Here is a 23,701-nt window from a genome sequence, read left to right on the forward strand (position 1 = left end):
CTGTGTTTGACAACATTGCAATGTTTTTGGTTATCCATGAAGGACAAAGCTGGCAGAGATCAGCACTTTTGGATGAGATCCCTCGTCTCTGGTTTCCCTAAAGTGGTGGAAACAAACCTATAACCAATAATGTGCTGTGTGTAAGATCAAAGTACGTGCCCGTGATGGTTAGGGGCTGAAACATTAACCAGACCTTGGGAAATTGTCTGTAGTTGCTGCTTCATGTCCTCAGCAGCACTTTTGCAAATAGGGAATACGAATCGTCATATTACTGTGTGTGGAAAGGGCACAGCAGTGTTTGCACAATGCAGCCGGAACTACTTATGGTGGTACATAAAAGTGTCTGGTGTGCTGTACAAACAGCAGTAATTAAAAGGTTTGTTCTTGCCAGTAAAGAGCAGCAGGCGATCTGTCAGAAGTGGAGAGTCTCCTGAGTCAGAGATTCTGGCTTTTGGCTCATAGAAATCATAGGCACATACTATATCTGATTTTGTGGGTTTTCTTTTTTTACGTGTGCCCCTGCTTTAATAAACTTACCTCACCTCCATGTGGAAAACTCACCCTTTTAAATCCCCCTTCCCCCCCCCGCCCCCACGCACTTTTTAAACAAACCTGAGCTCCCAGAGATCAAGAACAAAGATACAGCAAACCACCAAACACTGCTGAATGCCGGGATGTTGTAATCATCTTACTTCTCCTTGGGCTCGAATTACACAGCTTTTCAAAACCAGTAAGCAGCGTAGGTGACAATATATAAATCTTAGGGGCACACTTGGGAAAACAAGTCTTTTGCAACCTTGTAACCGTTGTGTTTAGCTGATATCTGGCAGTGTTCAGATGGGCAATGCAGTGCCCAGATATCACTGCAAATGTTTTCTGCCCAGCTGGAGAGGAGCCAACATGTACATAACCACAGACACTCACAGCTGTAAAAATTGTCATTCTCTTTACGAACACTCACACCTTCAGTGAGGCTCTCAGATTCTGCTTACACTCAGTTCCTTGGTCGCGGGCCATAAATGTCTCCGCGGGTTCCTATACTACCTGCTTGTATACCATCTCTAAAAGCATTAACTCACCTGAGTCCCACTTTTAGCTTTCTCAGCGGCTACTAACTAAGCTTGCCTCACTAGAAGGGCTGTTTAGGAATTAGTCCCTCCAATAATGGAGGAACAGCCGAGTTTAGCTTCCTTAAATTGCACAATGTCACACACTATTCTTGTTCTGGAATAGCAAAATCCTTTTTGGTCATTAGTGCTTCACTTGGCGTAAGATATTTTTGTTTGCCCACAGCCTCTGCCAAAGGACTAGCTCAAGATTGTCTATCTAAATGGTAACATTTTATTTAGATTGTAAATTTGTTCGTGCATAGAACTTTGTCTTTATACCTCTCTGTAAGTGTCTAGCACACTGTTAGTGCTAGACTAGTAATACATTAAAGAGGACTAATTATTGGGACTTCAAATAATAATATGCAGCTCTTTTTTGCATCTTTTTGCATCAGTAGATCTTAAAGCACTTCACACTCTCGAATAGATATATCTTTACCTGTGCGGTAGGGAGCTATTACTATCCCAGTACGATACATGGGGCACTGAGGTGGGAGCTAAGTGACTTGCCCAAGGTTGTACAGGAAGTTTGTGGCAGAGCAGGGAATTGCCTCATGGTCACCTGTGTCCTAAGTTAGTGCCCTAAGCACATAGCACTACTGTAATATAAATACTTTCCACATACACTATTTGCAAGTTTGTTTTTAATTCTGTGTTTACTTGAATGGAATACTGTGGAATTTTAATTCTCTACTGTTGAAAATAATGTTCTGGTGCAATAATGCATCAGTGTGATGAAACAAAGTTTTGATTATATTAAGACCCTGGTCTGGTCATGTTCTTCTTATCACACTCATAAAGGGGTGACTGGATTTCAGATGCTATTGATAGGAATAAACTCATCAGAACTAGATGGTACCAAGAGAGGAGGACATGCAGAAATTAAAGCTGTATAAGATGCTACAGAAGGTTCCAAGTATTCTGCATCCAAAAGGGGTGGGGGAGGAATGTTAAAAATGTCATTTGCCATGTTGACCTCTGGACTTACACTAGTGGAGCAGGGAGAAGACCTTAGCCATTTCTCAGTTCTTAAATGCCGGGTAAATGGAATAATCCCCCTTCACAGAGGTGTAGCTGAAAGCAGGCTTCTAAGCCACTTGCTGGAAATCTATGGGGCTACCTCAAAGATAGGAAGCTGCTTGAATGGCATTTGGCTCAGGACCTAAGGTATGACATCCTTATTCAGGCTCAGTAATTTCTGGTCCCACCTGTGTTGAATTATTGCTACCTGGAAGTGTATAGTTAGTGCTTCACTTGCACTTTTCACTTGCAGCAATTTCTGAGTTAGCATGACAAGAGGACATAGGCTAAGACATGTAGGTTTTCTGTTGCCATGGCTTACTGGTATGTGAACAGGAAAGGGGACATAAAGGGAGGTTCTGAAATAGCAGAACCTCAGTTGTTGGTTTGCTGGATAGTATTGGGACTACCCAACTTTGTGGCTACGATTGTACAAGGAAAGTCTAATACTTAGCACATGAGCTTTGTGGCACCTGTTTTGTGCCCTCAGGTGGATGCTGGATCTTCAGATCATGTTTGCCATTCATGGCATGAGGCCACTGAACATTAATTTTAACTTACATGCCCTATTGATTGGGTATTTAGCACATAACACTCACATTTTCAGTTTCAAACCTTTACTGCTCAGCTTCAAACTGATACGTGCACGTGTTTATGATCAAAATCTACTTTGTAATTCTTAGAATCTAATGACAAATGTCATCTACATTTTGACAGCCATTTTATTTTAAAAGTTCACCCCTTTGTCACTGAAAATTGTTTGTTATTTTTATTTTGGCAGTTACAGCCAAATGTACAGGATCTGGTGGCTGCCTGAGCTCTTGCTGCGAGAAACGAATTGAGAATAATAATAAAAATCAGGAACATCACTATTCACTTACATTGCATTTTTCATCTGTATGCAGTGCACAGCGGTTTGCTAACATATGGCTGAGTTCCTAGCTCTACGTACATTTCTGCAGACATCACTGCTGCTGTCATGAGGCTTTTCCAAAGAAAGATGGAAACTAAAGGAAGTTGCCTTGTCAGCTGACACGTAAGATTAGAGGAACCATATTAAATTGTAGCTAATAGAGTTTTTTGGAGTGGTACAAGCCCTTAATGACACAAACCATTTTTTATCTTCATACTATTTACTAAGTGGAGAATAAGGACAGTGACCTTGTTCCCTTGCATATGATTGTGGCCTGAAATGCAGGTACTTTAAAAAAAGAAAAGGAGTACTTGTGGCACCTTAGAGACTAACAAATTTATCTGAGCATAAGCTTTCGTGATCCGATGAAGTGAGCTGTAGCTCACGAAAGCTTATGCTCTAATAAATTGATTAGTCTCTAAGGTGCCACAAGTCCTCCTTTTCTTTTTGCAAATATAGACTAACACGGCTGCTACTCTGAGACCTTTAGAAAAAGTGTTTCTGGTTCACTTGGAAATTGATGAATGCACCTTTTCCATTGGAGGAGCTAATATGCACCACCATTGTTATAGGAAAATCAAAAAGGTAATTACACAGGAGTTCTCCTTTCTCTTACAGTAGTCAAATATTGGAGTGAAACTGGATTTAAACTGGTGTGAGATGTGAATGAGACCCATTTGGTCTACCTCAGTGGTTGTCAACGCATGGCCCGCGGGCTACTTGCGGCCCAATCAGCACATAGTTGCGGCCCATGTGACATCCTCAGGGCCCTACAGGTAGTGTATATATTGTGTGGATGAGGCCCACATAACGCACAAAGAGCTGCATATGTGGCCCACAATAGTAAATAGGTTGAGACCCACTGGTCTACCTGAATCTCTGCTGCAGTTTTGATTGGCTATAGCACTATTCTTCTCTTCTTGGCCTAAAACTGATGTGTATTGTTACTTGTGTTTAACAGCTGTCACATTTCATCCCAAAGGCAGCTGCACTTCAGTAGCGTGGGATGAACTCTCCATGTAGTAGAAGCCTACACAGATTTGCAAACATGCTGAACATTTGCAGATCCCATTGACTTCAAGGGGATTTTTGGATGCTCAGCACTTCTGATGCACTTTGAGGCTTGCAAAAGGCACCTCATCAATCAACCAACAAAACTACAAGTATTACAATGACATTGATGTTTTGGAAAGTTGAAATTTCTTCAGCAGAGTAGCATGTTTAGAAACTATTTTTGATGGCAAAGAAACAAGTTCTTGGGAAATGGGTGAAACAGAACATTCCATCCCTGGGTACAAGGCTCAAGGAGCTTAAGGGCTACCTGCCTTCAGTTGAGGTTCTAGAGCAGTGGTGGAAACATTTGGGTCACAAATGAAATTGATGCAATTCTCCAGTGCCAAACTTAATAGTACTATTGTTATCCATTCTCTGCCTTCCAGTGTCTCTCTCTTTCCTCTATCACTATGCTGCTCCCTTCCCAAAACTGTCATTGGCAGCTCTCACCTTCAGCTGCTCATACCAAAGGCATCACTACCTGCAATGTCAGGTGCCTGTTTCTCTCCTGGTGCTAGCCATGCAACCAGGCCTTGTTGCATCATACCCCTTCAGTATATAATTTATGGTCCATCACTGGTACCAGTTTCCCCGTCCAATGTCAATTACTCAATAGCGGGATTAGGCATCCCATCCTCGGGCATATCAACTACTGTAAATCTAGGATACATGAAAAGCTGGGCCATCACTTGCCATTATTGTCTATAGACTAACAAATGATTCAACATTGTTTTCTAAAAGGTGGAAAACTTTTCTGCCTAAGATATCCCAGGAACTGTTGTGTACTTGGTTACAGTGAAGATCATTAAAAAAAAAAAATCAAATGAAAATGGTATTAGAGAAGAACTTTATGAATGGTCTAAATCAGGAATTGGCAACCTTTGGCATGTGGCCTGTCAAGGAAATCCGCTGGCAGGCTAGTACGGTTTGTTTACCTGCAGTGTCCACAGGTTCAGCTGATCGCAGCTCCCACTGGCCGTGGTTCACCATTCCAGGCCGATGGGGGCTGCGGGAAGTGGCGCGGGCTGAGGGATGTGCTGGCTGCTGCTTCCCGTAGCTCCCATTGGCCTAGAACAGTGAATTGCAGCCAGTGGGAGCTGCTCTCAGCTGAACCTGCGGATGCTTCAGGTAAACAAACTGTCCCAGCCCTCTAGCGGATTTCCCTAATGGGTCATGTGCCAAAGGCTGCCGAGCCCTGGTCTAAACCTTCCACCGTGCACTGGGCTTTATTTCATTTGTTTGCATAGGTTTTATAAAATAAAAAAGGAATGGTTTTAGCTGTATTTCAAGAGCTTCAGTAGTCCAAGAATGATTGCATTCTCATGCAGTTACCTCAGGCAGCCTGAGACCTATTAACAATAAAATTGTAAAAAGGAGGGCACATTAGTTCAAAGCCAAAATATTGATACAGGACCCCCCTCCAGGTCTCTCTCCAGAGTTCAATGAGAGAAGGAACTGGTAAAGTTAATACTTCCCTAGTAAAAATAAGTTATCATATAGCAAGCTATAGTATGTGAAGACAGACTGTATAAGGCGTTCCTCCTTATTAAGTATTTAACCATTCAGTCTCCTTTGTTATACTGTTATGAGCCCTTGAATAGGTTTTTACTTCAGCAGAGATTTTACCCAAGTGACTTTTCTTACTCTGTGTGGTTTTACATATGATACACTCAGCCTATTCTTTGCATTCTGGCCTGATCCTTTTTCTTCCGCTCAAGGCCCATTCCTTTCCCTGAATATTTGACAGTTCTTAAATGTACCTTCCACAGAATGGCAGCCCCCATGAGAAGCTCTGAGAGGCCGTATTGTCTGAATCCTCGAGAGGCTCTAAAACTCTCAGATATTTCTCTCTCAATGGAGCCGGCAAAGCCCATAATTGCTTCCTTTCTGTTCGGATGAAAAAGGCACCCAGCCATGGGGATTGTTCCCTCCTGGGTGAGAAGATGGAGGCCTCACTATGAGTCATGCAGAGCAGCTTATGTCAGTGCCACAGCTCAATTTTTCCACCTGGTTTTGCTCGGTGGAGCTCACTCACTAAAGTCAGGATTTACCTGACACAGCAGCACAATAGATAACAATCTTGCATTGGCAGAGGGATTAACACAATGACCTAATAAAGCTTTTCTGTCTCTAATTTCTATGATTATATTGTTACTGGATCAATGAAGAGAACTATGAAAAATACAATTACCAGGAAGCCCCGTTCCTTTCCTTGTTTCTTTGTCTTTGTGCGGACTGTACATGTGTCTCACAGAGAAATACAAGACCTGCTATATTAATTTGCACTAGTGAGAGACTGTTGAATGAAGATCAGTCCTACGCGTGGGAAAGTCTGACTGTTCGCTGAACATGCCAATAGTAGCTGAAAGCCAAACAAATCCTGTGGAATAAAATAATAGCATCTACCTTTTTGCTATACACAATATCCGAGCAAGAACACCAAAGGGAACTGTGAAGCCACCTCTGTACGCACAAAAACATCTTAAAGAGAGAGAGAGAGAATGTGTTTGTGTCACCGGCAGGTGCATGACGTGCATGGAAGGGCAGATATTTTTTAACTTGATGCAGCGCACAGACACACACACACACTAAGGTTTTTTAATGTGTACTTGGGGAAATGTTAGTTTTTTGTAACACAACTTTCTCATGACACGCTGGTAAGCCTAGTTCTATTTGTGTTGCACGTGAAGCAAAGATTTTCCTAGTAAAGGTGCATTTTTATTGACTAGCTGAACAGCTGCATTAACTCATGGCTTGGTGTGCCAGTTAAAAGAATTTTCTCTTTGCCAGGAGTTGTTGTTTGTCACTTTTCTTTCAAATATCTTGAAGAGGAAGAACAGGAGGCGGCATTGTGTTGATTGAACACCACCAAGCTTAGTTACAATATACAAGGAAGCTACAGGTGCCAGTTTTCACACAACGTTGTTCCTATTTATAGTGTGCCACAGTGCCCAATTAGTCATAAAACACAAAAACTACAGGAATTCGCCTTGATTGCATGTCACTATTTTTCTGAGTGAAAAGTCTGACTGCTCCAAACAGTTAAGCACAAACCAACAATGCGTGGCAAATCACCTGATATTAAATCACACTTGCAGGAAGTAATCATAATTCGGTCTTGAAAAACAGGCCAAGTGTATTGGTAGCACAGATAATGTTCACCTTGATTAATCATGAGGGTCGGGTGGAGGTAAAGACCTTGCACAAGGGCTTTGTACATTCTCTCTCTGGAAAACAGTTTGAACATATCTGTTATTTGGTGCATTCTGGTCCATTCTGAATGCAAAAAAAGTCTTCAGAAGGATTTTTAATGAACCTCAGGGATATCACCTCTAGTTGAGACAGTTTAATTGTATCCAGAGAGGACTGAATTCTGTCAAAGAAAGGAAAATTCTCTCCCTCTGGTGGGTGGTAAAGCTTTAACAATGGGTCTCCATCTATCACATCACTGACACAAGCCTCCACTGTAGTCTTCCTGTGCTTAGACTCTGTCTCTTATAGAACACAGTTAGTGTGGTTATATCATGTGAGGGTGACAAATTAAAATGTAATTGGCTTAACTAGCATAAGGTATGGTACATTGTGGAGTACAGGCATGAAATTAAAATAATTATCCTTAATATACTGACTCCACAGCCTGAATTATTTTATAATGTTGGCATTCATTTGTATTGTTATGAAATAGAGATGACAGGCTTAGAATTCAGATGGGCATTGCTTTAAGAATTACAGAATGTCTTTGTCACACATACTGGACAAAGTTCATTCTGGTGGACAGAATTCCACTGAAAGGAATTCAGCTGTACTTCCTTATGCCAATTTGTCTCACCACGTTTTAGCCACAAGTGAAGGTAATTACAGCATGAAGGAACCCAGTGTGATGAAAAATAAACAAACATAGGGCTTGTCCTCACTTCACTGAAGTCAATTGCAGATCTTCTGTTGTCTTTGTGGTGCTTAACCCCATGTAGCTTTGCCTTTGAAAATATTTCTAAGCAGCCAGGCCTTGATCCTGGTAACACTTACATATGTGAGTAACTTTATTCATATGAATATTTCCAGTGAGTTCAATGGGATTCTTCATGTGAGTTGAGTTACTCATGCAAAGTTTTCGGAAGATCAGAATCTAAACCTCTGAATACTTAACGGTAGCTTTCTGGTGGTTATGCTTTTATACTTGACCACATCAAATGAATCATTTTTACTGTTATGGAATTGTGAATTTGCATTGAAAACCCGCAGCTCTTACAAACAGTGCATTAATTATTTTATTAATTTGCTCTTTTTTTACATTATGGGAAACATTTGTCTATTTACATTTTTCTCTCCACACACAAACTAGATAGATAATCCTATGAAAACCCAATTCATAAAGCCATAAAAATGCTTTCCACCCCTCCTTCTAAAGGCTTTCAATTTTGTTCCTTTTTTTCCAAACCAAAAACACTTTTAAAATCACATTTGGGAATGCAGGTAAGCCAGTGATTTACATTCCAGTTATTATTTAAAATATGCATTTAAACATTTTTTAAAAAAAGAAACTATAAATTCACAAAGATAAAATTTAAATTAATAGTGCACATCAGAACATTAAGGGAACACCAATAAATAAACTGAAATATATTACAAATAAGTTATTTCTATTTACCGTTTCAAATATTAAAAATCTTTACTCCATTTCTTCATCATTCTTTACAAAAAGATTATGAGAATTTTATGGAAACATCTGCGAAAAATATAATAAATACTTCTTTTAAAACTTTCAATGCAGGAGACAAAAACAACCTTTTTGTCTTTTAAATTTTCCCCCAAGGGAAAAAAAAGCAACAATTTTATACCAAGTTAAACGGAATATAGTAATTTTTAGTTTATATTTGAACAGATAAGAATAAAAAATAAATAATTACAACTTACACTAAAATAAATGATGTAACAGATGTCTGTGGTGATATGTAATAAGTCAAGTGGCTAACTAGTGGCATTGTAGGGGGCAGAAGTAGTTTCTGCCTGTATTTACCAATATCTAAATTCAAATTTTGCTGTAAAGCTAGGCAAATGTTATAATGGCCGGTCCACAGGTGTTAGGAACCAGCAGGCATTCAACTAAGAATCAATCTAAAATACATTCCAAAAATATCATATAATGTACAAATACAATTCATAATCTACAAGACTAAAAAGTCTTCCATTTTCCATTTTTTGGAATTCACTATGACATAACCTTTGTATAAATGTCTGTAGCCACTTCTCAATCTAAGTCTTAACTCTTCTTTCAGAAAACTTCAACTGAAACGTACTTATGAACGTGCATCTTCACCTGAATGCTGCTTTGTACATCTTAGTACAAAGGAGTTCCAAATAATTTTTAATACTTAACATGACTATATGACCAAAAGTGGCAGTTGGCACTATATATACTGCAAACACTGTGATTTTTCATTGCTGCTAAAAGTTAAATGAAGTGGGTTCTTTTCAAAACTAGCAAATACACTGGTATTCAAATGCTTATAGGGCCAACCTTTCAAAGCTCCCTTAACATGAAGCACTCAGTGGGGTTACACTGGATTTCTGATCACTGTAGTTAAAAGTCTTTTAAATATTAAATTATTAGCCCTTATCTTGTAAACCACAGCAGTAAATATTTGTGCCCTGTTTATAAATACATAGCTCAGATACCAATGGCTTTGAGAGGTAGCAAATTCTCTAGTGGCTTTACAATGTTTTCATGACACTATTTGGTGCCAAAACCTATTACCTCTCCTAATTTCTTGAATGAAATTAAATTAGCACCTGGCTATGTTACATTAAAAGAAGCTGTCTGGCATGATCTTAGATGTATATTTTTAGAAAGCGCTTAACTTTCTGGTGGGAATTTCAAATGTTTTAGATGGGAGCTACACAGTTAAGGCTACCATGCACTGGAATTTTCACAGGTGGAATGTTCACACTGTTTAAATAAGGAGGGCATTTACAGCCAACTTTGGTTGGATGCAAAGTACACATTAGCCACCACTCAGTGGACTCTGTCACTATACTATTTCCAGGTTAGAGAGAAAAGATCTTCCTTTCTTGTAAGGGTAACACCCTGCTGTATGATGTCCAAGTGGGAGAAGAGATGATAAGAACCACCCTGAGCAGGGCAGGATTCTAACCTAGAGCTCAAGAGAGCACTAACAATGGGGAATGGCTACTATGCCAGAAGACACAAAAGGGCATGGTCTGCTGACTAGGGGGCATAGCCAGGTGGGCCCGGCCAACTAGCACCAATGTTGCCTTCTGCAGCATGTTCAGGCTGCTCATTTTCAGCGACATACCCAAGACCTCCTATCCTGTGTTGGCACAATGGCTGGTGTCACTAATGCACAGCCAACGCCTTCCTCCATCAGTGCAATTCCAAGCAGCAAGAACAAGATTTTACCTTAAGTATCAAGTAAATTGCTGAAGACTAGGGAATGCATATTGTTCATGATTTCAAAAGCTAGTGTAGTGAACAAATATAGGCTCATTATGGTCCCACTGTGTCTGAAAAATCCTCATTTTTGAAAAATGGGGTATTTTATATTATTAAAAAAGAGACTAAAGGAGAAACTTACTCCCAGCTATGAACCATCTGATGGAAGCAGTCTGACCTGAAGCTTACAACCAGCTGTGTATAAAACAAAACAAAGTCTTGCTTTGAAAAACATCATGGATTCCATTTACAGTATTTCAGAAACAGGGGTGGATGGGTGTGAAATCTGATCATTTCACCAAGATTAAGACATCAACAAAACCAAGCTGTTTTTTCTTTTTTTTTCTTCTTTTTTAAATCCAATATAATTCATACAATACAATACAATAGGAAATGACAATACAGTACAGTTTTAAAAATTCTTAATACTTTGACAAAAAAGTCCCTTTTTATATTATCTTCAACCATCATTTCTTCTTATCTCCTTTCCTTTTGCCTTTTTATTGCCTTTCAAAATAGATGATTTCCCTGGAAGATTGAATTTACAATCTTCTGCTGATCAGAATGTTTAAGTAGTGATTGATGAAATACAAATGAGGCAGTTTGTGCAGCTGTGACAGTGTGCAGGTATCTTTTCACAGGATCTTTTCTGTCCCTCACCATCTCACCTGCACAATTTACTTCTCCCTCCTTTTTACCACAACACAGCTATCTCTCCCCTTACCTCGCCCTTTGTGACGTCTTAAATTCAGGTGAGATATGATTCTGAGGTTTAGAATAAAGTGCGCCATCTGCTTTAAAAATAATAGTAATAAAAAGAAGGGAATCTGAGCCATAGCTCCTTTAATCTTTAATGAGGAAGACGGCAGAGTCCCAAAGGATCACCCTGCATTACTGAATTTCCAAAATACTCTATAGTTTTATATTGCTGTACACCAGGTAACAGACTAACTTTAGATAAACTAAAGATCATGAATGAGTTAAATGGTGCATTTACTATACAGGTGCATGTGTGTCTGTGTGTACGTGAGTTCTGTATTTATTTCTTAAACAGAAAAAAGGATTGTACTCTCTTACATGAGGCAAAGTGGGAGCATCAATACATGTGACAAAGCATTATAATGACATGGGCAAACCTTTAGAAAGCAACGGTTATTAGAGGACACCTCTTGGATGATCGACAACTACACCACAAAAGTGGACTTCATTGGGATCATTGGGATTATGGAGGGAGAGAGAGAGAGAGAGAGAGAGAAAGAAAGAAAGAAAGAAAGAAAGAAAGAAAGAAAGAAAGAAAGAAAGAAAGAAAGAGAAAGAAAGAAAGAGGAGAATACAAATACTTAATGGTGGCTCTGAATAGGGACCTAGAGGAGCAGATTATACAAGAGACTTGTCTTGCCAGTGAGAGTCCTCCTGGTGGGATCCCTTCATAGCCTCGTCTGGGCTTCGGGGATGTAAATCTCAATGCTTTCAGCGCTCTCAGTGGCTGAATTCTGGCGGACAGATGCGGCTCGTTTGGCAGCCATCAGCCGTTTCCGGGCCTCTTGACGCTGTGAGCTTTCCAGAGAACGTTCCCGTAAGAGTGGCACCTGACCTTTCGCTGGCTTCTTTGGCACTGGAGGAGGGACCCTTCTCTCCTGATCAAAGCAGAAGGTTAATGACATTATACAGCTTCTCAGGGAAAGCTTGGAAAAAACTAGGATAGGTCAGTAGTTAGAACACACATTTTACCTAAGGTTTGTTAGTTCTTATCTGCATTTTTTTCTTCATTGAACTGGCTTTTGTATTCAAGGGTTCATAAAAATAATGTAAGCTTAAAGCAAAGGATAGTATTGATAGCAGTGCTAGTTCTCCACAGGTACGGTGTGTATTAAACGCCTGGCGCTGAAAGGGCCGAAGCTCCCACAGCTAACCAATTAATGCGGTTCCCATTGGGGAATCCAGACTCCTCGTCCTGGTGCCAGGGATTAGAAAGGAGAGCATCTTAAACAGAACTTTGTAGCACTATTTAAGCTAATACAGTTTCATAAACCTAATGTTTAAATTCTACTACGGAATTAAAAAACCCCAACTCCTATCAAACTCTTTGGGTTTGTCAATAAAATTAATTTACTATAGCAGCAATCTGTGTTACAGAAGTGAAAAGCACAAATGATCTTGTCCCTTACACACAGTACATACATAACACTAGATGGGCTTACAACACAGATTCAATGGATATATATCACACAGTAAATGTAATGTAAACTAGCAGCTTGGAGTTGGCTATACAGTTAGAATAAAAAACATGTGCTTAGTGGTGGCTGATCTTGGTAATAGCTCAAATAATCCACACTTTTCATGTCTCACTATAAAAATTCTTTAAATTTAGCACCATGCTGAATGAGCGTGAGGAATTACAATAACCTACACACTGAAAAACGGGTAGGAATTTTAAAAAAAATCACTGAGAGAACATACACTAATCGTCACTTGAGCAGCCAAAGATACGTGGTTAACAAAGATGTAATTTTTATATCTATAAGGATGGCTTTAGAAAAAGTGTGTATTCAGTTCTGAATTTCAGGCAGCTATAAAGTTTTTGTCATGTCAATTTAGATGGTATTTTAAATTACATCCCCTTCCAAATGTGAACATGGTTTCTGAGAGTAGGGATTTTATTACTACAAAGATTCCATTCTAGCCTTTAGTTTGCTCTCATGTTGATCACAACAGCCTTTATTACTTGAAATATAAAGCTGCCTAGTTGCACTTATTGTTCACACTTTGCTTTTTCCTCTACATCTAAAGATTAATCTATGCTGTTTAACAGGCCCAGGGGGGGAGGGGGGGGAGACAGAGGCAAATGCAAATATCAATTCCACAGAAAGTTTTCATTCTTTTTTTCCTTTTAAAATAGGAGATGAACAGTTTAATTTAAAATCACAGTCAAATGAAACAGGAACAGAGTCAGTGTAATTCTTTAAAGTGCATAACCTCTACCTTCCTACTGCAGATTGTAAATACATACGATCCTTTCTTCATTACTGCTTAACTTCTTTTAACCCTTTATAGTCTTCCTTTTGGTGGGATTTCCTTGAAATGTTTTCAAGGAAAATGAAAGGGACATTTTTAGTAAAACTCTCTTTTCTTCATGCTGAAGACTGGACACATTCTTTTGCATTAGAAGCTAATGAAAAATCGTATATTAGCATGTGCGCGCATGTGTGTTTGCAGTTTTACAGCTCCTTCTCAAAAAAGACATATTAAAAAGTAATTACCTGACTTCTGTATTGTAGCCTCAGAAAACAAACAAGGGCCACCCCCAAATAAAACACTAATGGTATTCCTCTGATGGTTTGGGATTAACCTGGAATTTGGCTCTCCTAATTCAGAAACAAAGGGCATGATTTTTTAGTTTTGTTTGGTGGGAACAGGATTCTAACAGAACTGTATTTGGAAGTTCTGTGGAAACTTGTGTTCTGTGGAAATCTGCTGGAAGATTTGTGGAAATCTGTGTTATTATTTGTCCAAAAGAAAATGCCACTTTGCTTGTCCGCAACAAGATGGATCAGAGCTATTTTTAGGGCAGTTAATCCAGACATCAGTTTGGGTTACCCAGACGTATATATTACTTGAAAAAGGGTATAATACTTGGTCTGCAAATGGTGCACTCCTTGCTCCCTTGCCTTTTTGGTGTATGTTATATCCCTACCTATGTGTCATAGTTATCAGCCAATGCCCATTTCCGAGTCTAATGAGGCTAATGGAAACCCAGCTGTAGTGTTAGATGGCAGCAGGAGCATAGCATTAGATTGTACATTCCTCTGGACACAGATCTGGCTTTAAGTGTTTTCTGTGAAGTTTCTAACTCACTTATGGGTTCTATAAAATAAACAATTATGATAACAATAGTTTTGGAGAACTGTATTGTGGCTCACCCAAGGTGCTGTTTGACCAGCTGATCAGCTGTCTTGATGGTGAGGATTAAAAATAAGGATATGTGCCAAACCAGAATGAAAAAAGGAACGTGGTTCACACTTGGAAACCTGGTAGTCTCTTTATGGCAACAACGGAAAACTCTGTTAAAAATAATTACCAGTGCTACAAATGATTTTTGGGCTATCTCAGAAAAATAACATTACCAGCAAAATGAACCCAATTACAAGAATTTCCATTTAAAAAACAAAAGAAAGCAAACAAAAAAAAATGGCATGGAAAGATTACCATGCAACTTGTAGGAAGTTTGGTTTTAGCTCTGTATGACGGCAGTTGGTTTATCACTGTACTTATGATCTGGTTACCAAAGTCAGTGATGATTTCTAGTTTTCTCAGTAACAAAGCCTAGAGTGTGCAAGTAAACTGAATTCTTGCTATATGCAATAATATGCACCATAAATGTGATTTATTTAAATTTAAGAATCAATATATATGGCAGTTCCTTCCAACGACTGATAAACTAGTATGATTAAATGTAAAGTTTAACAAAGTACTACATTCCCATTATCCAATTCACAAAGACAGATTTGGTTTTAAAATATGCCTGAAACATATTACAGATAATATCCCAGATGATTGTTATGTAAACATTGTTGTTACAGTGAAATGAATCTGATATGAGCTTCATTGCACATTTTTAACATCTGTACGCAGAGGACTATTTAATTTGTCCAGTATTTGTGCAGGGTTTTAAATGAAGCATACAAAATCTACATTGTTCTACCTTCTTGTCATGAGGATCCATCTGTTTCCAGTTATTGGCCTTTAACTGATGAAGTTCATCAAATTTCATACTAATATTTTCTATGGACAACTGGAGCATATCCCAAAACCCTGCTAAATCCTGGGAGGTCGGCCTTGGATGTGCATTAGGATTCTGTACAACAGAAGAAAAAATATTTTGGCTTTAGTATCTTTTAATATAAAGCATTTGTGCAAATGGCTATGCACCTCATAGTAAAGCAGTTTACTTTGATTCAAATTGATCAATGAGATACTTAGAAGAAGTTAATAGAAATGAGAAAGAACACTTTTTACTCGTATTTTTACTTATAAAGATTTAGAGCTAAATTCTGACAGGTGTGCTCCAGAAAACCTGTGGTTTCCCCTGAAGTCAGTGGCCTCAATTCTGGCTACCCATCAAAACATAGGGAAAGGTTGCTTCTCCGTCCTTCTGTAACAGGAGCAGCAGGGTGGCACTCTTTGGCACAGCCAAGGGGTCTACCCTTGGTAAAATCCTGGCTGCACTGAAGTCAATGGCAAGACTCCTGTTGACTTCACTGCTGTCAGGATTTCATCCCACATTTCTGCATGTGCATCTACTGATTCAACAGGGCATTAATTCACATTTGTACAGTGCTTCAATGATATTAAGGACTATGAAAATATTACATTTTAAATAAATGTACCCTGGACAGATTATTTATATTCCTGGCAAAAATAATCTGGGCAGAGGGAAATATATGGGGAAAGAGAATATAGATGCACATTAACCCTACTTTTGCAGGGTACTCTTTTGGGGAGAGTTATATGTTGAACCAGAATCTGACTGTTAAAACTTTACTTGTGCCACGGGCTAGTAAGATTTTGACCTTCCAGTCAAATGATACACACTGCTGTGGTGAAGTCTGTCTAAAGGATCTCTTTAAATGATTTACATCAAATAGACTGTTGGATACATGGGTTTACAGCTTGATTTTTCAGAAGTGCTGAACATCCACAACTTCACTTGAGGTAATGGGCTCTATGGGTGTTCAGCGCCTCTTCAAATCAGACCTGTCCTGACACCCAACAATTCTATATGATAGCTGGCTCAGTTGAGATTATGGTTTTATCTCACATTGTGTTAACATATCTTTCTCCAGCAAAAAGTAAAGCAGGTGCTGGTTGTGAAACTGTTTCCCTTAAGAAATTTCTACCACTGTATTTTTTTCATAGTGGGATGCCTATCCCACTATGAGAGAAGCAAGATGCCTATCCCACCAAAGCAGTGACTGTGGAAAAAGAAGAAGTCACTTTTCTGCATAGAAAGGATACAGGTTATAACAGGATTCTTAGTTCTTGACCATTGACATTATTAGGTAGGCAAACTGAAATAGTAACTTTTACATACACAGATATGGGAACAAAATACTTTTTCATTCTTCATGGTAAAAAGAGAAGGACTAACTCATGCAGAACTGATTTCCATTGCATCTTGCAATTTAGGCAGATTTCTAATTTAGGCCCTGATCCTCTGAGGTGCTTTGCCTTCAGTGAGAGCTGAAGGCCCTCAGTACTTTGCCACAGGAGTGAGCCTCTGATTCCAAAGTAGAGTTCAGTATGGAGTTTTTACAGTTATATTTTTCTCTTTAAGGCCTTGATCCAGCTCTCTTTGAGAGACTCCTAATGACTTGGATGAGAACTGGGTCAGGTGCTGAAAGAAAATGTCATATTAAAATATACACTATCCCATAATGTCAACTTGGCATAGTTCAAAAAGTGTTTTTGTAACAATGAAAAACAAAATCAGTTTATCTGTAATTTGGAGCCATGGCAGTCTTATCTCAGCCTGATTGGATGTTTTAAGAAGAGAGCTTAATAACAGGATGGTTAGTGCAGAGGAAGGAAAGCAATGAGTTCTGCGGTCCATTCTCTGCTCTGCCCTGAACCTTTCTGTGCTACAGATTCCTCATGAGTAAATTGGGGGTAATTGTGCTTATCTACTCTGCAATGGTGAATCATTAAACATTTGATAACCGAGGGCTCTTCTGTTTAGCAGACAAAGGTATAACAAGTTGAAGTTGAAACTAAATAAATTCAGACTAAAAATAAGATGAAAATGTTTAATAGTGAGGATAATTAGCTATTGGAACCACTTATTAAGGGTCGTGGTGGATTCTCCTTCACTAGAAATTTTTAAATCAAGATTGGCCAGTTTTCTAAAACGTGTGCTATAGCTGAAACAGGAATTAATTTAGGGAAGTTCTATGGCCTGTGTTATACTGGAAGGTCACAGTAGATGACATCTGTGGTCCCTTCTGGCCTTAAAATCTATGAATTAGTTTAAAACGTGGTTTGAAATCTTTGATAAATGCGAAGTATTATCATCATTTTAGGTATGTGGTATACAATGTATTGTGCATTATTAGGGATAAGCAAACTGATTCTGAGAAATTAAGAACTTTGTTTTGCCTTTTTTGGGGATCTGGAAGAGTTTGATTAGCTTCAATAATTCATTATTTTTCATTTTTGCAAAATGGTACACTGCCTTGGTTTGGAGGCAGATGGGCCAAAACTCCACAATAGATATTGATTTACGGTACATCTGTCCAACTGAAAGCAAGCAGCACTGGAAATCCCATGAGAAAGTGTCATCCCACAAGATTTCCAGTCCAATTTTGAAAACTCAAGAGGTTCACTCAGTTTTGAAAAGCTTCCAAACCTTTGGGTGCTTATCTGAAAAGAGTCCATTCCAAGTGTGAAATCCTGCCTCTGTAGAAGTTATTGGCAAAGCTCCTATTGAATTTCATCCTAAGCCTTTTGAGTTTCTCTCTTTTTAAATTATTATGGGCCTCACAGAGATCTCCCACTGTTTTTACACTGGTATAACTCCATTAAATTCAATGGATTTACATTGGTTGGATGAATCAAGCCCTTTATTGGAATAAATTGGAGATATTCTAATCTAGAAAAAGCTTTAGACAATTTAAGGCATAGTGACTCACAGAGTAAATTCCTTAGCAATAACAGAAGCACAATCATATCTATAATAAACATTACATACCAGGTTTTCTTCACACAGTTCTCTGAACTGGTAAAATTTCTGGGCCATGAGAAGCTGGGCACTGCCCACTGCAGTTCGAATTTTCCCTAGAACTGACAGGAAAGCAAACATAAGTCAGCACCAGTTATACAGTGGTGCCTTTCTGTAGTGATTGAACCAGATACACCAATGAGGAAGTTATGGAGTAAACAACTTTCATTTTACCTCTTTTGCTGGTATAGCTTATACAGGATCCCCAAATGAAAACATTGGTGAAACAGGATAATCTGCCCTTTTAAAGGACGGGGGGCTGGTGATCAGCCAACCCTGTTTGCTTATCAGACCCAGTTGGGAAGGAGAGAGGTGATACTTATAAAGGGCTGAGAGCACTCAGTTGTGGGGAGCTGTGGGACAGAGGTTGGCTCTTGTGACGGTCCCTGGAGCAGAGAGGTGTAGCGTGAAGCCTGTGTTGGTCAGGGGAATAGCTTTGGTTTGTGTTATCTGGTGAGTTTTTTGTTTGAATTAATAAGCACACTTCTATGCTGGTATAACCACATCTACATGGTAGCTTTTGCTGATATAGAAATGTTGTGAAAAATCACCCCCTTTCTGACACTGTTATATCTGCCAAAGTTTCTAATGTAGACCTGATCTCACATGCAGAAAAGTAAAGAGCTTTCAGAAAGTGTTACAAATGTGGAACTAATCATGTGCCATATTGGGGAAACACAGTTTTTACCAAAACCTCTGCTGTTTACCTCAGAAACAGAGGGCCCAGTTCTTGGGTCTGGTTGACTGCTGGCTGGTGCTGGTCCCAGGAGGAGGAAACAGTGGCTGTATGTCACACTTAAAACCCCCACCCTGATCCTAGGGCCATCCAGAGGCTTTTTCAGTCACCACTGCAACTGTGAGCAGCTTCAGGGCTGCTCTCAATTGTCCCCAGCCACCTATGGTCCTAACTGGCCATTTCAATAGCCAACACTCACCAGAGCATAACGGTGCTCCATGTCATGTTTCCCCCAGCTGCGTCCACTACACTGGTAGCCGGGAGGAAGGCAGCAAATGGTCACTATGGCAGCTTTGCACCTCTTGGCAATTCCCGCACACTGGTCAGTTAAATCAGCTTTATGGTCTCTTTGCACCGTCAGAGTGGTGCAATGAGTTAGAGTAGACCCTGGCCCATAGTATATGGTTTTACAACAGTCTGGATGGACTTAAATTGGTATTTACCACTTTACTAATGAAAGACATTTGTTCTGCTTTGATCTGAACCATTATTATTAAAAATAATTATTGTAGCGCCCAGAGGCTGCAACTAAGATAGGGCCCCATTGTGCTAGGCAGTGTTCAAGCAGAGAGAGGCAGTCTGTGAAGAGCTTATAGTCTAAATAGACAAGACAAACAATGTGAAGTAGGGAGAACTGAGGCACAGAGAGGTGAAGTGACTGGCCCGAGGTCACCCGGCAGGTCAGTGGCAGAACCCAGAATAGATCCCAGTCTCCTGACTCCCAAGCCAATGCCATGTCTATGGACCACGCTAAACCCCTATAAATTCAAACACAGTGTTGAGGAGAGCTCAAAGGGGGAAAATGCCTTCGACACTTTGGGGTTGTAAAATCCACAGTAAAGAACTCAGCCCACCCACAGGCCAGACTTTATAGGTGGCTACCAGAGGCACTGCTCCAAAATCATTTAAAACTGAAAGACTCTTCGGGGTATTCACAAACACGGAGACCCCAAGCAAGTAGGGACAAAACTAAGTTATGAACTGAAGTAGGCTTAACTGAAGCCAGGTATACAATCACAGCTCCATGTTTTACCCTTTTAGGGCTGATTAATGTAGCACAACAACTTAGCCGAGTGGAAGTAAAGTTGGACATAGAATACACTGTAAAAGGAAGAAGGGTAAAATAGTCGGGGGGGAGGGAGGGAAGGGGAAGCCTTTTATGATTCTTCCTTCAGAGCCCTACAGAAAAGAATGCCATGCATACACAAGCACAATCCAAGCCTTTCACTTTGCTCCCAGAGCTTAGCACTGCCAGGAAATAGCTCTGAACTAGAAGATTCACTAAGTGGAATATTTTCAGCACGTTGCACCGGGAATTCTACTTACAACTGTCATTATTGTTAGTAAAGGTTGCGTGTCTAATTCCCTGCGCAGTGTGCTGCAAATGCACCCCTTGCAGTGTCTAGTCATTTATGCAACCCAGTGTGCAAACCACTCAACTGAAAGGAACTTTCAATGGTGGGGAGGAGCTACTTTGAGAGCTTTCATGTGGTTCCCATTGTTATGAAAACTCTTCCCACTGTGTGTATTTCAGAACAGCTGCCTCATCTGGAGCTTGGCCATCTGATGCTTCACAACACAGCCTGGGAGTTGAGAGGGGGGAAAATGGTCCCTCAACTTTTCAGTAAAAAGTTAAGATAGAACTTTATATGAAATATACATTGATTGCATGGAGGTAATGTTGAAAGTCTGTTTATAAGTGAATTTAAAATGCACTTTTTGGTGGGGGATGGGGATGGACACGAACCCCTTTCTTTTTGTTTTTAAAGACTACTTAATAAGTTTAATATTCTAAAATAGCATTCGATAGAACTGGGGGGAAAGGACTGGCTAGTTGTTTAAAACCTTCACCCCAGCTGATTGTGAGATGCATGCTGATGTTCTCCACTGTAACCACTTCTGCTGTCGCTCCTGCTGTATCTAGTCAAGTGTGTCGTCGTCCCCCCCCCCCCCCCCCGACTATTTTCCTACCCCTGGAAAACAAGCAGGCCATTAACATGTTACCAGTCAACAAGACCAACCCTGTCACAGAAGTTTAAAAAAAAGACTTCAAACAAAGCAGGTGAAAGACTGAAAGGAATCTCCCCAGAAGGCAAAAAGTCTCCTCAATAGCTAAATACTAACTTACAATACTTGTTGCTTTTAGTTTTCAAGGCAGCGTGCCTACTCCTCTGACTCAGTCAAAATCTCTAGTGCCAGGAATGGAAGGGTTAAGGTGTACTGTGGTAAAAGAAATAAAAACACACTGATGCACTTATCTGGCTAAAATCCTGAGCGGCTCCATTCTTGAACACAAGTTTGGGGACAAATACTAAGTGAATAAGAGGAAGTGACAATATATCAGAAAACGACTGATGGAGTCTTAAGCAGCATGGGGAGGTGAGTGTAGGAGGAAGGTAGTATATATAAAAACATTGAAATTGACTACTTTAGTTCATAATGCTACAAACAAAATTTACAAAGCAAGCAGACAAAAAATCCCTCCTGTTCATTAAATCCATCAAGATGCAGTCATAACAGACCCTAGCAACCATTTACTTCTCTTCCAGAATAAAGTGTCCATATGGGAGAGTTATTGTGCAATAGCTATAGTGAAATATTTAATCTGGAATAGCTAAACTGGTCAATTTCCCAGACATGCTCTTAATCTGGTATATTTTCAAAGTGGTCTAGTACATCGAGCACTGGTCAGGGATTCTGGAGACCTAAGTTTTATTTCCATCTTGGCCATTGGCTGCTGGGTGACCTTAGGCAAGTCACTTCACCCCTCTGTGCCTCAATTTCTCTCTGTGTAAAATGTGAATAATGATGCTGACCTCCTTTGTAAAGCGCTTTGAGATCTACTGATGAAAATACCTAGGTATTATTTATAGCCACACAGATTATAAACTCTTTGGAGCAAGGACCATCACTTCTAATGGTGCCAAGTACACATTTTGGATGATACATAAATAAATGCAGGGGTAGAGGAGTGAAAATGCAACCCCCTTCCCCCACCCAATAAGACAAAAAGTGGAGTTTGGTACATCTTGAAAGGAGTTTGCCTGCATATGTATCAAAGAGTAACAAGAAATAGAAAAAAGTGATAAAGAAGTAAAATTGAGGTGATGTGAAAAGTCATAATATGATGAGGGTTTTTCAAAAATATTATTTGACCTCTAAACACCAACCAAACTCTTTGCACTTTGATTATGATGGACCTCAGGGTCTAACAAAGAAACCACTTTGGGACTGTGGTTATAAAATGCCACATAAAGAATGAACACCTGATGTTTACAGTGTTGTTGTAGTCCTGTTGGTCCCAGGATATTAAAGAAACAAGGTGGGTGAGGTAACATCTTTTACTGGGCCAACTTCTGTTGGTGAGAGAGGAAAGCTTGCCTCTTGCACCAACAGAAGTTGGCCTGAATAAAATATATTACTTTCTCTCTAACACCTGACAGTTAGTCAGGGGGAACAAGCTGGATAACAGAGGAGACAGGCTGACTGCAAGGCTGAGCATCAGGAATAAGGGGAGGGAACAGTGGCAGAAAATAAAATGGACCAAGACTGAGGTTTGTGTTGCAGATGTTAGCTGTGCACTGTGCATATGAAAGAACCCTGCCATAGAGATGGTACAATCCATTTCCCAGCCAGGATGGACCAATATTTAGCCTATTTGTGTCAACAGACTTGCATTTAAATAACTCAGAGCATGACAAAAGCCAGGAAATTCAAAGTTAATGCTAACACTCCTGTCCTTAGTCAGCTATTAAGGAGAAAAGAAGCGGAATGAAACAAGCTAAGGACTGATTCTACAACCTTATACTGAGTAGCATTTATTATTGTGAGTGATCTCATTGGAGATTAATGGCACTATCTGGATGAGTAAGTGCCACTCAATATGAATAAGCATTCCAGAATCAGGCCTTCGGTCCTTTGATTTACCTGGTTTTTTTAGTGTGACTGACAAGTTTTCTAGTTATAGTATTTTGTAGCCCATGGATATTTCTCTTTTCTTTAAATCTTTGTACACTGGCAAGGATAACATCTGGCACCTGGCTCTTCTGAGGCTTTGGGAAATCGGCTGGTGTAGAGGGAACTAGTCGGGGAGAAGAGTTATAGAAAAGCAGAGTACGCAGAAGAGCCAGGGAGCTGTAAGAATAACTGATTATTTTATTTGCTCATAATTAGGACTACAGGAATACATCTGAGGGACAAAGAGAAATCAGTGTTTAGTTTTATTTTCTCATGCATAATCACTTGCAGAAAGAAGAGTCACTCCTATCTCTCTCTAAACTTTCCTCCCTTTTGTTCCTGAGCTTCCAATTTCATACTTCATTTAAAACAAACTACTAAAACTTTGAAAGCCCCACATTAATTTGTCACAGTTTGTTGCCTTTGCTTAGCAGAAACCCTAGATTTGAATACAGGGTTACTACAGATTTGAGGTCAACTTTTATGTCTAAACAAGCCCAAAGGGGTACAATATACATGCTAAGTGATAAGATTGATGATGGGCACAAATTTTGTTAAATTCCTTTGTTTTCTTTCTTAGTCTTTCATTTGTTGGGTCTGACTCATCTCTCCATTACACCAGTATTACACATCAGACCGACTGTTTGCTTTGGACAGTCATCTGAAAGTTTATGAATCAATAAGCTAC

At 39.6% G+C, this 23,701-nt stretch overlaps 1 protein-coding gene across 14 annotated transcripts in view; it reads right to left on the minus strand.

Annotated features, from left to right (window-relative positions):
- Positions 1 to 8,353: 8,353 nt before the first annotated feature.
- Positions 8,354 to 23,701, minus strand: part of DLGAP1 (DLG associated protein 1) — a 639,595-nt gene continuing 624,247 nt past the window's right edge. For all 14 annotated transcript variants that reach the window (XM_073331531.1, XM_073331536.1, XM_073331533.1 and 11 more), the window contains 3 exons: positions 18,291 to 18,382; positions 15,249 to 15,401; positions 8,354 to 12,183 (listed from right to left, as the gene is read on the minus strand). In XM_073331531.1, the coding sequence (XP_073187632.1) occupies positions 11,974 to 12,183; positions 15,249 to 15,401; positions 18,291 to 18,382 (455 nt within the window). In that variant the 3' untranslated portion in view covers positions 8,354 to 11,973. The remainder of the gene's footprint in view (positions 12,184 to 15,248; positions 15,402 to 18,290; positions 18,383 to 23,701) is intronic.

This window comes from Lepidochelys kempii, chromosome 2 (assembly GCF_965140265.1).
Source record: "Lepidochelys kempii isolate rLepKem1 chromosome 2, rLepKem1.hap2, whole genome shotgun sequence".
NCBI classification, from domain to species: domain Eukaryota; kingdom Metazoa; phylum Chordata; order Testudines; family Cheloniidae; genus Lepidochelys; species Lepidochelys kempii.